General features: G+C 48.6%; 1 protein-coding gene across 1 annotated transcript in view; it reads left to right on the plus strand.

Annotated features, from left to right (window-relative positions):
• GABBR2 (gamma-aminobutyric acid type B receptor subunit 2) overlaps positions 1–16,561 on the plus strand; it is a 348,476-nt gene that overhangs the window by 265,340 nt on the left and 66,575 nt on the right. Inside the window, exons 10-11 of the mRNA XM_055301415.1 lie at positions 301–451; positions 3,462–3,594. Of these exons, the coding sequence (XP_055157390.1) occupies positions 301–451; positions 3,462–3,594 (284 nt within the window). The remainder of the gene's footprint in view (positions 1–300; positions 452–3,461; positions 3,595–16,561) is intronic.

Raw genomic sequence — 16,561 nt, forward strand, 5'->3', positions numbered from 1 at the left:
CTTTGGGGACAAATGGGGATGGTTTTTCAACAGGATAATTAGACCAAATCAAATTCTAGTCTTTTAATGGCTATTAAATGCATCACAAATTCCTTATTGATTCTATTTAGAGAAAGAAATAAGTCCTAGCTAGGGCTCCCTGCCAGTAGACTGGCCAACCGCTGGAGCCCTCTCGCCCAGTAGATGTGTCCTGCACAGAGGTTATGCACAGGTGCCAGATGGCAAGACACACAGGCAAAGATGTTCTTGAGGGCTGACTGTGCCCTGGGCTTGGCTCATGTCTGTTCCTTGGCCTTTTAGGATCCGAACCACCAAAAGACAAGACCATCATCCTAGAGCAGCTCCGAAAGATCTCCCTACCTCTCTACAGCATCCTCTCTGCCCTCACCATCCTGGGGATGATCATGGCCAGCGCTTTCCTCTTCTTCAACATCAAGAATCGGAATCAGAAGTAAGCCGTTCACTCCCTCCTCTTGGACTGATGCTTTCTGGATTGACAAACCTCATGGATAAAGTGTAGGGGCGTCACATGACAGGGTGGCTTTCTAAAGTGTTTGTTCAGTCACTAGGATGTTATAGTTGTTCCATGCGCATGTGTGCACACTGATACACACACACACACACAGCATGCTGGTTGCACAGGAGGGCTGGGTTAAATCAACTCTGAGTCCATAGGCCTCCTCGGAGCTTTGGCTATGCTCCTGCACTTTGAACCAGACCAGGAGGAAAAATACAGAAGGGAGAATTCGCCCAAACCCCCCATTACCCTGCCCCCAGCATCTTGGGGAAGCATTGCCTGAGGCAATCACTGAGTTTACTAAGGGGTGCTCCCCCTCCGTACAGTACTTTACCATCTGAGAAGCTTCTCCCTCATGTCATTCTCACTAGCCCCTCAGATAACTCCCCAGATCACAGACAAGAATCCAGAAGCCCAGTGACAGAGGGAGGGCCACTGTCTGAGCCACACCTGTCCCCTGCGTTTCTGGCTTTGGTTTCTTCTCTGCCACACATGTTCTTCACTCTCTGGAAGAGAGCAGCTCACTCACTGAGTTATTCTGGTCGGCCGTGGGTAGAACAGGCCACCACCCAAGTGGTGGTGTTTACCGAGCATGGCCAGCTTCTGTGGTTTCCATAGCAAATCCCTGATCCCAGCTCCCTGTGTTGTTGGGGAGCCGCTGAGCAGGGGCTCAGAGTGGGGGCCAGCCTCAGTGACATAGAGCCCGGAAGCCCCACACTGTGTGACCTTCCTGGCTGCCAGGAGCAAGCCTGATTCCACAGAGAACCGGGTTTGTTGTTGTTGTTGTTGTTTTCTATCTCCTTGCATCCAAAGGAAGAATTTCGAGGCTCTAGATTTTGTTGTTATTGTTTTCGGTTTTTAGTAAGTCAAACCTATTTCCTAAAGACCAAAAAGACTTGTGTTCACCGTTATTTTATTTTCTATACATCAATAACACATATGCCACAGAAAAGAAGAAGAAGAAGAAGAAGAAGAAGAAGAAGAAAGAAAGAAAGAAAGAAAGAAAGAAAGAGAAAGAAAGAAAGAAAGAGAAAGAAAGAAAGAAAGAAAGAAAGAAAGAGAAGATAACTTTGTCTACTCTGTACAAACTTTAACTGATGACCATACCCATTAGTATTTGGCACAAGGTCTGGGCACATAATCAGCTCTCAATTAATAATCAGACTCCCTTTCTACAAGCTTCCAAAATACCTACCTTAACAGCAAGCTGTCCCTATCATAACACTAAACTCCTTTAATTCTTTCACTGCCCCGTTTTGGCCTCCTGTGGAAAATGACAGTTACTCTCTCCAGTAGCCTGGCATCTCTGAATTTTTTACTGGCCTTGCACATTAAAAAATCTGAAAGAGAGATGCCTGGGTGGCTCAGTGGTGAAGGGTCTGCCTTGGGCTCAGGGTGTGATCCTAGGGTCCTGGGATCAAGTCCCACATTGGGGTCTCCATAGGGAACCTGCTTCTCCCTCTGCCTGTGTCTCTGCCTCTCTCTGTGTGTCTCTCATGAATAAATAAAATCTTTAAATAAATAAATAATTAAAAATCTGAAAGACATAAGAATAAATGTCACAGGAGTTCCAAGTTCCCCTCACTTTTATGTCCCTACATGGTACCTATCTGTTAAGGTCCTTTTACTCCAGGTAACCAGCCCTACTCCTGGCCTCTCCCTGCCCCGGCTTCCTGTGATAATAAGGATGAAGGGGCCTTTCCAGTCCATGGTTTGCAAAAGGACCCCCAGGAATCCATTGTCACATCAACTTCACACACACCCTGGGCAGTGTGATCTGTGCTCCCGCTTTACTTATGAGGAGACTCAGCCAGGCTGAGTGGCCCTGCCAAGGGGGCACCTCTGTACGGTGGCCCCACCCAATGTCCCAACTCCGAAGCCTCATGTGATCCATAATTTGCATCAGGCTTCTTGTCTCTCTCCCATTTGGACACATTGCATTTTTTCTTAAGTGTGAAAGGATTCAGAGAATGGCAGAGTGCAAAAAAAAAAAAAAAAAAGAAAGGGCAACAACTGACCCTAATTACAACCTGCAAAAGAGCACCTGGACCAGGGGGCACCTGAAAACCCAAGACAGACTGAGTGGATGATGCTGGGGTAGCCAGGCACTTCTGAGGGGGAGTTCCAGCTGGCTGTTGGTCTGACCCAGGCCTGGCTTGCTAGGCAGCTGGGAGCCAAAGCAGAATTCCTGTAGGAGGTGAGAGACAAGCATACTCCCAAGTCTGGGAGTATAAAGAATGTCCCCAACAGTAGCCTAGTAAAGATAGGGGCAGGGGTGAGGATAGAGACTCCATTGTCCATTTTATCACCTAATACCTAGGTGAAGCATTCTTATCCACATGTGTGACCCCTTTGTGCGTAAGACTGGGTGAGCTTCAGATGACCAAAGTGAATGCTCACATACCACCTAGCAACCATACTTCCTGAGCCGTCCTGAATGCTCACCTCTAGACCTCCTAGGCCTGGCCGCCGCGACAAGGTAGAGGGTGGTGTGGCCTTCTTCCCCTCATCTCCTTCTTCCCCGAAGGCTGCTGAATTAAAATGTAGAATTCTCTAGACTTAGCATATATCTTCCCAGCCCCAGAGGGGAAAACAAAACAAAACAAAACCTGTTGACTTAATGTTTCTGTGTAAACTGAAAATGAATGGTTGAAGAAGCTTGGTGTTACAAGCTGCCCCTAGAGAAGTGACAGGCGAACCTGACGGAGGAAAAATCCACCAGTAGAGTTAGACAGCATCCGGGGTCCTTCAGTGAGAGGGAAGCGGCCCCACAGCAGGTGCACAGCTGGGGTGGCAGCAGGGGTGGGAAGTGGAGGAAACCAGGTTTGCATTTCTCACTCCTCTAACCGTGGCAACACTCAACACCTAGTAGGCATTCAGGAAATGTTTGCTGGAGGAATAAGGACCTGCACAGTTCTGTTGACTGGAGTCTTTCTCTTGGCAGGCTGATAAAGATGTCCAGTCCCTATATGAACAACCTCATTATCCTTGGAGGGATGCTCTCCTATGCATCGATATTTCTCTTTGGCCTTGATGGATCCTTTGTGTCTGAAAAGACCTTCGAAACACTTTGCACTGTAAGTCATTCTGCATGTTCCAGGGGGATGGGATATCAGGTTTTCTTGGTTTTCCATCCTCCAAAACACAGATACAAACCCCAAAACGAAAATACGTGAACAGGCAAAAGACAACTCATTCAGCTGTTTGTGCGGTTTCAACCGGGCAGTATGTTGTTGCTTTCAGACCAGAATGGACTTCAGTGTTGCCTACAGAATTAAGATCAAGGATTTATCAGGCCTGCTAGAAAAAAGCCCCCCAAGAGATGACCAGATAGTCTATAAAAGGGAGGGAGGAAAACCACCACCCAGAAAAGGTTCTACACCTGGCAGTCAGGGCCATGTAAGAAGGAAGAAGTCTGCCCATGTATCTCAAGAACTGTTCACAGAATATAATGAGAGGTGTCTGTGCATATGGCTTTGAGTCATGTAGAAAAAATCAGAGCCACTATCAGTGTTTCTCAACCCATTTTTTTCCTTATTGCTCTTCTAAGAAGCCTTTTTAGACTTGTTTATAATTATCTACTCATAAAAATTTAATACCAAAGATATACTATATGTTTGTTTATTTACTATATGTATATCTATAGTTTATACATGAAAGGGTAGTATTTTCACATTTAAAAAGCAATGTTTGCAGAACGCATGGGTGGCTCAGTTGTGAAGTGTCTGCCTTTGGCTTAGGGCATGATCCCGGGGTCCTAGGATCAAGTGCCACATCGGGATCCTTGTGGGGAGCCTGCTTCTCCCTCTGCCTATGTCTCTGCATCTCTCTATGTTCCTCATGAATAAATAAATAAATAATCTTTAAAAAATAAAATAAAAATAAAAAATACAAACCAAATTTGCCCCTTGGGAACTAGATCACCCCCATTGAGAATGCATGTGCTTAAGGAAACCCAAGACAGTGTAATTTATTTACTATATCTTAGAAATCCTATTTTGAAAATTAATAACCATGTTTTAAATATTTGTTGCCTCTTTGATGGTGTTGGTGGTGGTTTTTTCTACAAGAGAAAAAAATGCATTAGCAATTAACAGTGGTGTAGAACTAACTCTCAGTTGAAAGTATCATCGGCTCACTATTTAAAATGAGAATGAGCAGTTGGGATTTATTTCTGGACTTTGACTACTCTGATCTCTCAAAACTGGGTTAGCCATTTGGGTCTCTGTATTGTCCCAAACGCAGTAACTCATCCAATTCCTGGCCTGGAGGACCAGAGCTAGAAGGGATGGCCAAAGGATCCATGTCGGCTATATTGATAAAAAGCGGCTCTTTTGTTGTTACTGTTTTCTTATAAGGTATTAAAAGCAATGTAGACCCTTTTTTGCACAGCAGTCCCTTTTGGATTATACTTGCTGCTCTGAAGTCTCAGTGTCGCCCACTACTGGACATTTATGGATTGCAAACTGGCAGGGAGGGGTAAACAGAGCGGAGGACCTCTTCCAGGTGCTGCAGGTCAGCACCCACACCTTGGACTGTCAAGACTGCATCCGGTCCCCATGCTCTGAGACAGCATGTGGAAAGAGGGGAAGCCCCCTGAGTCCTGCAGTTGATTAGATTGGACTGACTCTCACCTGGCATCAAGAAATTGTTAATATTACCAGTAATTGGATGTGAATTGCCTAGCGAGTGAGATGCCTACAGAACACTTACTTTGTCCAAAAGGTTCCATGTGAGAAGTGTGTGGTCAAGTCCCTGAGACCCTGGAGGACAGGGAACTTTCAGAGAAGCACCCTGAGCTGCTCAAAAGTCCCTGTGGGTGTGGTTTAGCTGTTTGTCACCTCAGGAGTATGACCCTTTGGCACAAGGATGATGACCATGGCATGTGGGAGTCTTGCTCCTCTGAGGGATGCTGTGAAGACCTTTAGGTCCCCCACATTTAATTCCCCTCCACTTGTGCTCAGCAAGTCTTTTGACTTTTGTGCCCTTGCACTTTCATGGATACCATTGTGTCCAAGGTCAGCTTTCCTGGGTAGAGGTGAGGCCACAGTAAAGGGCTGCTTCTGAATACTCAGAAGAAACTAAGTGAGGAGAGTGGGGATTTCCTTCTCCCCTCTGCACCTGAGGACACCCCCCCCCCAATGTTTGAAGAGATGGTGATTACAGCAATAACGAAAACTGTATCAGGAGCTAGTCTGGTGACTTGTATTTTTATATAGCTTCGATATCTCAGTGGAAGCCCAGAGAGCTGAGGGGCCCACCTTGGTCTCCCAGCCAAGAACCAGGGAGTAGAGTTCCACCCTGGCCACTCCCAGGGCCCCTCTGCCTGGCTCGGTCACCTGCTGCCTGCCACCTGAGACTGCATCCCCTGGCCCAAGTTTGAGTCTTTGGTGCAGAGAGAGTCTCTTCCTCCCAGAAAGAAGCTCCTGACATCTTACCCTGCCCAGGATCCAAAGGCTGTTACTGCATAGGTGCTTTCTTGACTTTGACCTGAATCCTGCAAACACAGCGTGATGCAAGCTAGGGAGCAAAGAAAAAGGGACATCCCCCACATCCGGGTTTTTTTCTTTTAATGAAGCCTGACATTCTGTTCTGGGAGTCGCACTCATTTGTGTGAGGGGAAGGTTGTCCTGGGAAGCCTGGCACGGCGGTATGAATAAATCATAAAGCGCTTTACAAATCAGCATTAGCTCCGAACATGAGGGCTCGGAAGATGTTAGGCCCCAGTTCTCACCATCCCTGAGGATTCATTTATTTGCAGTCAGGGCTGTTTCAGAGGCTCTGTAAAGGGGAGCCCACATTCATGACTGTGGGGAAGAGGCATAGATTAACTACTCTGGACTGAATTGGGTCAGCACAAATGTGCACATGGGTGAGGCCTGGGGTCACCTATTTAATAATTCCCGATACCGCTCAGAAGGGGGATTGAAAGCTCTTGAATTGAGAGCCTAAATACCAGTCCCCAGTGAGTGCAATTTGAGTTGTGCTCCACCTGCTATTCCAGAGGGGTTGGCTCCTTTATTTTATCTGGTACCTCAGATTCTGTTTACTCTGGGCCAAACAGGCTGCTCACCGGTAAACACCCCCTGAACTGGGAGAAGGAAGTAGAAGCAGGGCCAGGCAGTTCAGTGAACACAGATCTTAAACCCCCTGGGTGTGACTCCCACCGCCTGTATGAACTGGCCCCTGACCGTGGCCGGTGACTTAGCCTCTCTTGGCCTTAGTTTCACCATCTGCAAAATGAGCATAACAAATCCCCGTGCACGATGGTGGTGTGGGCGGAATGAGATGATTGCAATGAGGTGCCTGGAGCACCAGGGACAGCAGGTGGGCCCCCCTCTCCCTGTCACAGTTACAGTCCTGGTGTCCTGCTCTGTGTTCTAGAGGAAATTTTCATAGGACAAAGGACAAGGCATATGGAAGTCATTGTTCAGTCCTTCCTGCTGCTAGGTGAATGCTCCATCTTTTTTCTTTTCATTTTCAGTATGGAAACTAAACACAGTGATAAACCGTGAACACTACCTCAGGAAGAAACCAATGACAATCATGAGATTATGCCTCTCTAGGGGCTGTGCCTCGGCTCATGAGGCCATTATAACTTGGACAGGGGTGAGGGGGTTGCATGTGTGAGCATGCACTTGCACGCGTGAGTGCACACACACACACACACACACACAGCAACTGCAAGGGAAGCAGTTATACTTAGTTCCCATCCCTGCCCCCCACACACACACACTCCCTCTGACCCTTTCAGGAATCTTCCCAGCCTGGTTTCAGCAAGTCTTGCAAACAGCTCCAGCTACACTCTGCTATCTCCCTGGACACTGTGTGGGTAGCGGAATCACCATAGCAACATGGCCCCTATGGGCAGGGAGCTGCCTATGAGGACAGTGCTGGGCTGGGCCAGAGCCCCCATGCCAGGGGGTGTGGGAGGGCCGGCTCAAAACTTACTCGCTGACCTGGCTCAGGAATCCCAGCCCCTGGCAGCCCAGAGTGGGAGCAAGGTGGGTGAGGAAGAGGAAAGGTTCTTGTCTTCCTTGTGGAATCTTAAGCAGAACCCCCAGCATGAGCGTGGAGCATGGAGCATGAGAAGGGGCTCTGCAGTGAAGGCGAGACCCAGATGGGCCTCAGATCCCAACCAAGTTCTCAGGAGCTTCGAGGGCTCTCAGAGCATCCCTGAGGGTGGAGGTAGTCAGCAGCACCATGTTCACTCCCCAGGCCTGTGCCCTCCCAAAACAGTACTATCCACTTGCTGGCCGGTGCAGACGTCCCTTCAGATCCCCACACCCCCCTGACAAGGCAAGGTTCGCTGTCCCTTGTGACACAAGAGAAAACCAAAACTCTGTTGCCCATGGCTGGGTGGCAGGGCTGAAGTTTGGAACTTAGATCCGTTGGACTACGGGAGTGCCTAAGATACTGCATTCTTAAACAAATATATATATTTGTTGTTAACTAGTTCATACCAGAGAAACAGATCCACCAAATGTGTAGGGAAATGTGGTCAACATTTATCCCAACCTCTAAAATTTGTCCATTTGGATTTTTAAAACTTGAGATATTATTTACGTACCATAAAGTTCACCCTTCTAAGGTGTATAATTCAGTGGTATTTATTCATTCAGATTTGATACGTCCCCAAGCATTTCAGATACCCAGCATATAAGAGAATTACAGTCACACTGCTTATGTTCAAATCCCAACTACGCTATTTCCCAGCTGTGTGACTTTAGTTTACTTAGTGCCTCTGAACTTTAGTTTACTTCTCTGTAAAATGGGCCTAAAAATAGGATCAAAAGGATTCAACAGCATAGTGTATGCAGAGCATTTAGTGCCTGCCTCACACTAGGGTTCAATAAATGTTAGCCATTATCTTTATGAATGATGGGATTGTGTCTGGATCATGGTGTTCCCTGAGAATACTGCTAAGAGAGACACTGATAAAGCACAGCAGATTTAGGATAAAGAGGAGCCTGCAAAAGTGCTGTTGGTGCTGGTTGATTGAACGGAGATCCGCCCATGGAGACTTCTGGCCTCACATGGCCTTGCTCTGCTAGAACTGGGGCGGGCACAGACTCAGGCCCTGTCTAAGTCAAAGCCACGCTGCTGTACCTCTGCTGCGTTCAGAGCCAAAAGGGGCCTCAGGCGGCCAGGCAAGGTAAGAAAGAAGCAGATGAGAGTCCCCAGGCATAGGCATGTGATGGGAGAGCTAGGAGAAGCCGGTTCAGCCTGGGGCCACTCTCAAGGCAGCTCAGAGGATCGTGGCTTAGCTGTAGATCTCCCGCTGCCTCTACTTGCTGACAATCCTGATTCCTTCTCTTTAAAAAAAAAAAAAAAAAAAAAAACTTTTTATTAAAGTATGCACACACCCCCACACATATATCATAAGTGTATATAGCTCAGTGAATTTTCACAGACCAAACTCAGCTGTGAATCCATGATCTCGATCAAGAAACAGCTCACCACTAGCATCCTGAAAGTCCTTCCCTTCCTGTGGCGAACCATGCCCCCCGCTCCCTTGGGGGTAACCACCAGCCTGTCTTCTGCCTGCATCCATAGTGCCATGAGCATTTAAATCAGCTAAGGATCTTGTGAATGCAGATTCTGACTCAGGAGGTCTGGAGTGCACCTGAGAGGCCTCATCTCTAACAAGCTCCCAGACCACACCTAGAGTAGTACAAAGGTCAAGGTTAGAACCCTGCTTTATTTTTGTGTTTGTCTCTTGTAGACTGGTCATGGAAGAGAAATGTAAGTATCAGAAATCTTGGCTCTTGAGGATCAGCTAGGGGCATAAGGGGGCTTCCTTTCTCTCTCTCTCTCTCACTCTCTCTCTCACACACAAATACACACACACACACACACACACACACACACACACACACCCTCCCCATGGAATCTCTGGAAGCAGAGCAGCCTCATCACAGGAGGCAAGGTTGGATTCTGGGTCCTGGAGCATGCTCTCAGCCATCCACGCTGCTCACAAGAGGTGTATGGATGATCTCAGGATGGGCAGTGGCTGGGAAGGGTGGGGTGGTGGGGGCGCAGGCACTGGATTGAGGGGCAGAATGTGCTCTTCTAGCCCTTCTGGGATGCTAGGATTTTCTGACTCTGACTCAAAAGGCAAAGGCTATCTGGGAACACCCACCTGGCCTCCCAGTAAACTCAAGTCTAGGAAGAATTAGTGATGTTTTGATTCAAAAGGCCATACATGTCTGTGATATTGTTTGCTTGGGGATTTCTTTTTGAGGCAGTTGAAAGATAACCTGATGCAATAATGTGGTGAGGGGGCTGCCTCAGCATGCAATCTTGTGTTTTCTGGCTGGCCACGGTAGAGCACTTTGTGATTTCTGAAGGTGGCTGGAAGGCTGGGCCAGGGGATGCCCAGGGTGTCTAATGGTGGCCTTGCCTGGCAGGTGCAGACCAGCAGAAGGAGGCAGCCGTGGGGACTAGAACTGAGCTGACAAGGTCTGTTGGAGCCAACCGGAGTCTTGGAGAGGCTGCAGCTCCCCTCTTACAGCGGTGGCCTCCCCACCCCATCTCCATCCTGAGCCGGATCCTTCAGTTGTGAAGGGTTGCCTCTGGCTTCCAGGAGGAGGCTAAGAAGGGCACCAGAGGCTCCCCAGATCTCCAGCAGATGATGTGCTCTCATCCCTCACACTCTCCTGTGGGCCTCTCCAGGCCCTAGCTCTGGTCCTAGAAGTCACTCATTCGCATGATAACATTTCCCAGGTACTTACTCTGAGCACAGTAAGGACTGCATAGATCGCTGCCCTCAGGGAGCTGGCAGTGTAGACGGGAAGATGTAGGTAAAGAATAACTACCATTCATGGGGCTCAGTAATTGAGCATCTGCCTTTGGCTCAGGTCATGATCCTGGGGTCCTGGGATCAAGTCCCTCATCAGGCTTCCTCCAGGGAGCCTGCTTCTCCCTCTGCCTATGTTTCTGCCTCTGTGTGCCTTTCATGAATACATAAATAAAATCTTAAAAAAAAAAAAAAAGAATAACTACCATTCAGGATGCTGTATGTCTCGAGGGAGACAGGCCTGGGGGAGGGAGGGAGGGCCAAAAGTGAGGGGACTGATCAGGGAAGAGGGAAGACTTTATGTAGGGGACCCCTTGAAATGAGCAACAGTAATTTCTGGAAGTCCTAGAAGATGCCTCTTACTTGCCCGCAAGTTTCATAGCAGCTGCATTCACTGTAGTGCATCCACTCTGCCCTTCTCTTGGCCCAGCACCCGCTCATCTGCATCCTTGGTCCCCAGAGCCACGGGGAGGCGCCCCACTCAGCCCACGCAACCCCCCACCCCATGCTGTCACCACCCATCTCGAAAACATCATGCATCCAGAATATTCGCTGGCCTTTCGTGGCCAAGGCACCTGCTCGGGTCATAGAGAGAAAGGGAAGAAAGACCTCTCCCCTCACTCTGCATCCTGTCACCTGAGCAAGGGCCACCAAATGTACATTTTGTGCACTCTACAAGGGTATTGATATCAGGGGCAGTGGGGGCTGGATTTCATCCTGTGAAGTGCTCAGTTCTTCAGCTGGGAGGGCTTTCAGGAGGGGGTTCAAAAAAGTCCCCTGAGGGGGTGCTTCTCAGAAATTCCTCCTCCCCGCAAGCCAGGAGGAATGCCTGGAGGCTTTCCTGGTGGTGGAGCTCCTCCCTCTGGTGGTGCCTTCTTTGGGCCTACCATTGAAGAGGTTGATTAAGCCAACCTGATGACAGGTCTAGCATTGTTCCACACATTTGAAGGGCCCAAATTTGTAGTAAATTCCATGGCAGTTTTAAAGTCAAGCTGCTATAGTAAATATACTGGGCATTGTTGATACTTGAATATGGAATATGTGCACAGGGAAAGGAAATAAACATTGCACTTTATAAGCACTGTATTGTTAAGTGGAAAATGCAATGTCTTAAATAAACTGTATTTAAAATTGACAAAAAGAAAAGGAAAAAGAAAGAAATTCCTTCTCCTAAAAGGAAAGGCTTTAAGTGATTTGCCCCAAGGCTGCTAAGACACCCCCGTGGGTCCCAGAGTGGCCCTGTTTGTGTCCAACCTCTCCCGTGGCCCTCTGAACTGTACCTACCCTCCCCTAGAAAGGTTTTGCTGTACTCCAAACCCTTGAGGGTATTTTCTGTTCAGATCTTGCTTAAAGGAACCTGGGCAAGACAGGGTCTTCTGGAGCAGTGTATAGCCTCCCCAGAGGCTTAGAACCTCAGGACGCACACCAAATCTCACCCCCTGCCCCAGGAAGATGTACATAGCGGAGGCTTGGGTCTTGCTTTTTGGACAGTCTGGGGCTTCTTTTCCTGCCTTCTCGCCATTGATTGCCTGGGGTGAATGGTCAGAATGAAACCAAAGGTTCTAAAAAAAAAAAAAAAAAGAAGAAGAAGAAGAAAGAAAGAAAAAGAAACCAAAGTTTCTAAAAAGAACCTTTCTGGAAAATGGGAAAGCATCTTGACCCCCAGCATCCAACCAGCCACCAGAGCTTCCCCTGCCATCTGACTTCCCGGCTTGGGGCTCATATGCCTCTGTAGTGACAGGAGGCCCAGAGCGTGGCAGCCCCGGTCATCTGTCAGAACCTGCGAGAGAGGCCGTGTGTCCATTTGCCCACTGGTCCCCCAAAGAGCAATGAAAGCCCTTCCCTCTGCCAGGCAGGCCTTCCCAAAATCAACTGAGCAAGCAGCTGAGCCGAATTGTTCTGGGCATAGGTTTTTCTTTCCATTTGGAGATGTGTCGAATTGTTTTTTCCTTTTCATGGTTGAGACTGATGCGGACATCACCTGCCTCAAGGTCTCCCTCCCTCGGGGATGTATGTGTTCAAGGCAGTGTGCAGAGGCGGGCGGCCACTTTGCGGCTGAGGAGAGAAAAGAAAGACCTTACCGTCAGAAGAGTAAATATGTTTAAGACTTTGGGAGAAAAAGTAGCTATTTGTCTTGTGTTGATGAATCAGTAGAGACTTGTATTAGAGGTGACGTATTGGAAACAGAACCGTAGAGCCCCTCAGAACCTTCTGGTGTATTTGGCATCATAGGGACACACAGAAAGGAGATACCTAGGTCATCATTAAGTAAGCGCAGGAGATACTCCTACAGCATTCCTACAGGGGGCCCTCCAAGTTCTGCTTGAATATGTCAAGTGATGGGGATCTCACCACCTTACGGCAGACTTTATTTGGGTAGAAGGGACCACTGATGCCATGAACTCAGTCTTTTTTGCCATCAAATACCCCTCTATGGTCTTCCTTCCATGTGCTTGACTCAGGCACATTTCTGGTGACAAAGCACTCATTACCTCCTCAGCTGGCTCATCCAGCCCGATTACTCCCTTCTCACCGGTGCTGGTCCCAGAGATGGAGCATTGGAGGCCCTCCCTCCCCCAGCACCATCTCATGGGAGAGGGAGAAAGATAAGCAGATAGATATGGTCTCAGTGTGACCAGCACAGCAGAAACGTGCAGGAGGCCACAAGTCTGAAGGAGGAGGCAGCCATGATCTCCCTGCGAGGTCTGGGAGAGCTTCTCAGAGGAGGTGGCTCATGAAATTGGATTTCAGAGGACAAATAAGAATAAGAACTTGTGAAGGAGATCAGAGAGAGGAATAGTATTCTGAGTAGAGGGAATACCTGGTGCCAGGCCCAACAGCATGAGCCAGAGCAGTTGGGGTTGGGAACATTCAAGCAGCATGGGATGGCTTGGATGTGAAGTGCCCCATGGCGGGGTGGCAGGAAAAGTAGGGGGCGGTAGGGGCTACACCCTGCTAAGAATCCGGTATCTAACCTGATGTTTCAGTAAGGCAGCGAAGGACTTAAACCCAGGAGACTTGCTTAGGTTTGCCAAGGGCAGGGGGACAGGGTTGGATGGATGAGCAGGAGGGAAGGGGAGGGGTGGGAAGAGCAGCAGTGGCTCCCTGGTGGACCAGTGAGGGGTGGTAAGGAACACGTGAACACGGATCAGACATTGATTGAGAACCTCAGCACCTCACACACCTTTCATCTAATCCTTGCAACCATTCTGAAGAAAGAGGCATTACTGTTCCCATTTCACAGATGAGGAAAAAAGTCTCAACGACATTACACGCCCTGCCCAGGTTCACAGAAATAGTAAGTGACCAAGATAGGATTTGAGCCCCTGTCAGTCTGAGCCCAGAGCCCTTGCTCATCATGACTGCCAGGATGGCAGCTTGAGCACGCAGAGGAGGGGGTGAACCAGTGGCTCTAGTGGAGAGACTAGCTCCCAGGGTGCAGGAGGGTTAGGGAAGCAAACACAGCGGTCAGAGCACCAGAGGACTAGCAACCACAGGAAGTGCTTTCACTCCTAGGCCGGAAGGGTTAGAGAGAGGAGTGTTTTCTGGAACCCAGAGAGGGCCTGAGCCATGTGAACAGACCCAGCTTTGGCCAGAGATACAGCTCAGAAGCAGTGGCAGCAGGGAGCAAACACTCTCTCCTGGCACCCTCCAAGCTCCTGATGGAACCTTCCAAGTCTAGCCAGAAGCCAGGGGGCGAGGGAGCCTGGGAGGTGCAAGCATGGAGCCTCCTGTCTCAGACACAAGGCGGGGCAAAGCATGGTCTGGGCAGAAAGTGAGGCAGAAGCAGGGCTTAGGGGTTGAATAGAGAGTGATGGGGAGGATTCCCCAGGGTGATTTCCAGGTACCTAACGGGGGTGACAGTCGATGGTGTGGATAGTGGCACTTCCCTGGGGTGGGAGGAAATGGAGCTGCTCAGAGGAAGAGCCAATGGGCTCAGCTTTGGCTGTGAAGCATGAAGTTTTATGGCACAGCCAGGTGTCACCTAGGTCTGTGGTGACAGTGGCTCATGCAGGTCTGGAGCTCAGGAAAGAGACAGAAGCTGTGAAAGATACAAGGGACTTGTCAGCTCAGAGAAAGTGGTTGAAGCTGAAAGTGGGGCTAAAAATCCAGGGAAAGCCCTTAGAGGGAAAGAGGGTCCAGGTCTGAACTCGAGGGTCCATTTCCATCTTAAAGAGCCAATGAATAAAAATAAATGTAAAACATACTACATACATACATACATACATAAAATACACTAGCGATAAAAAATCTTAATAATAGCTATATCTCAATTTTCATAGCATTTAATTCACATATAATTGTCATTCTTGCTATATAGTATTCGGAATGTAACTTTGATAGCAACATAATATGTATTGGTTTACTTTAACCATACCTCTATCATTGAATAAATTGGTCGTTTACCAAAAAAATAAAAAAAAGAGAAAGAAAGAAAAGAGTCAATAGAGAGGTGGGAAGAGAAATAACCTCCCTATGGCAGACGCCTGGCCCAGCAGCGACCCTGGGCCGGGCCAGCCCGCGGTGGGCAGCTCTGCCGGTGGGGGTCCCATTGTCCAGCTCTGGGAGTCTTTCCTCCAGTGTTGCTTCATCATGGTCTGAGGGGTTGTCTCTAAATGGCACGTGAACAGCACAGTGTGCAAGGCGACCCAGGGACTGTCTTGCAGAGGAATACCGCTTCTGGGTTGTTTTTTTTGTTTTGTTTTGTTTTGTTTTGTTTTGTTTTTAATGTAGAAGAATACAAAAGAAATTAAGCTTTACTAAGGTTTAATACTGGGACTGGCCCTGGAGCCCTGGCGCAGCGGTGTGTCCAGTACTCCGGTGCAGGAAAGCTCCAGAGAACCGCGAGGTTCATCAGTCCGTTATGCCAGATGGCAGTGGGGTGTTGTGCCAAGGGTCCCCAAGACAACCCCCGGCTCAGTGATCCACTAGGACGACTCAGCATATGTTTGTACTCACAGCAGTGATTTATGACAGAGAAAGAATATAGAGGCAGATAAGCAAAGGGTAACGGCACCCGGGGCAACGTCCCAGGGAAGGCGGGCGTGGGCTTCCCTGATTAGGACACCGAATCCCCCAGCGGTGAATGGTGACAACGCGTGTGAAATGCCATCTGCCGGGGGGGCTCCCTAGAGACTCTGTGCCCAGGAGTTTTGTTGAGGGCAGGTCACCTGGGCACCCTCCGCTTAGCACATGCCTGAATTCCAGGGTCCCTGAAGATCAGGTGTGCAGTGTAAACCACAGTGCTGGCACAAACAGCTCAGGCAAACAGTCACTCTTATTACTGAGGGAGTGGTGGGGACTGTCCCCAAATGCAGGTTCCCAGATGCCAGCCAAGGGCCAACCTGGCCAGAGGCCTTTCTAAGGATGGTGTGGACCCTTTCCTGCCCAGGCCTCCTCAGCCACTCTTCGATTCCCCTTATGGCAGCATGTCGCCGTTTCCAGATGCCAGGCTAGATTTGTGTTGTCAGGGTTTAACTAACTTAGCTAATTTATACTCTTGCGTCTTAATGAACTTAGCCTCACGAAACAGGCAAGTGGCCCAAAAATGGTTACTTTAAAAAAATGTAAGTCAAAGCAACTGTAAGAAAGCTACGAGCCCGGAGCGACCCTTCTCCCCAAAATAAGAGATCTTTGCCAGCCGCATAAAAATCAAATGAAACAACTTCATCCCCTGCTGTCCTTTTTTTTTTTTTTTAATGTCCACGTTGCCTTTATGTTCCTGTTTCAAATTGATTGTTTTTCTGATAGAAGAACATGGTCAAAACACTTGGAGGCCATTCTACCAACCTGTTAGCACTAAAAGTGTGTAGAGGTGGCCCAGGAATGTGTTCTCGGGCAGCCAGCTACCCCCGGGTGTGTCCTGTGCCTTTGACAGCTGACTCCTGGGTGTGGATGAACCAGCTTCAGCTTCGGGGAATCTCTATCTGAGAAGGAGTTCATGGGATGCAGGGGAGAGAGGGCTCAATGGGGGCCAGTGGGGGGCAGGGGTTGCAAAGCATTGGCTTCCAGGCCCAGCTCTGCGGCTTTGTGCATGGTTCAGAAAAATGTCTTAAATGCCCTGAATCTCTGAGTTTCTTCATCTGCAAAGTGATTTCTCACTCAACTGGTGGTTCAAAAAAAAAAAAATGTTTTATTTGTTGTTTTTGTCGTTATACACTTAGCCTCTGGCCTAATACTACTTACTGAGTGAACAGATCAATGAAGGATGGAAGGAAGGAAGGAAGGAAGGAAGGAAGGAAGGA

This window comes from Nyctereutes procyonoides, unplaced genomic scaffold (genome assembly GCF_905146905.1).
Source record: "Nyctereutes procyonoides isolate TBG_1078 unplaced genomic scaffold, NYPRO_anot_genome, whole genome shotgun sequence".
NCBI classification, from domain to species: Eukaryota; Metazoa; Chordata; class Mammalia; order Carnivora; family Canidae; genus Nyctereutes; species Nyctereutes procyonoides.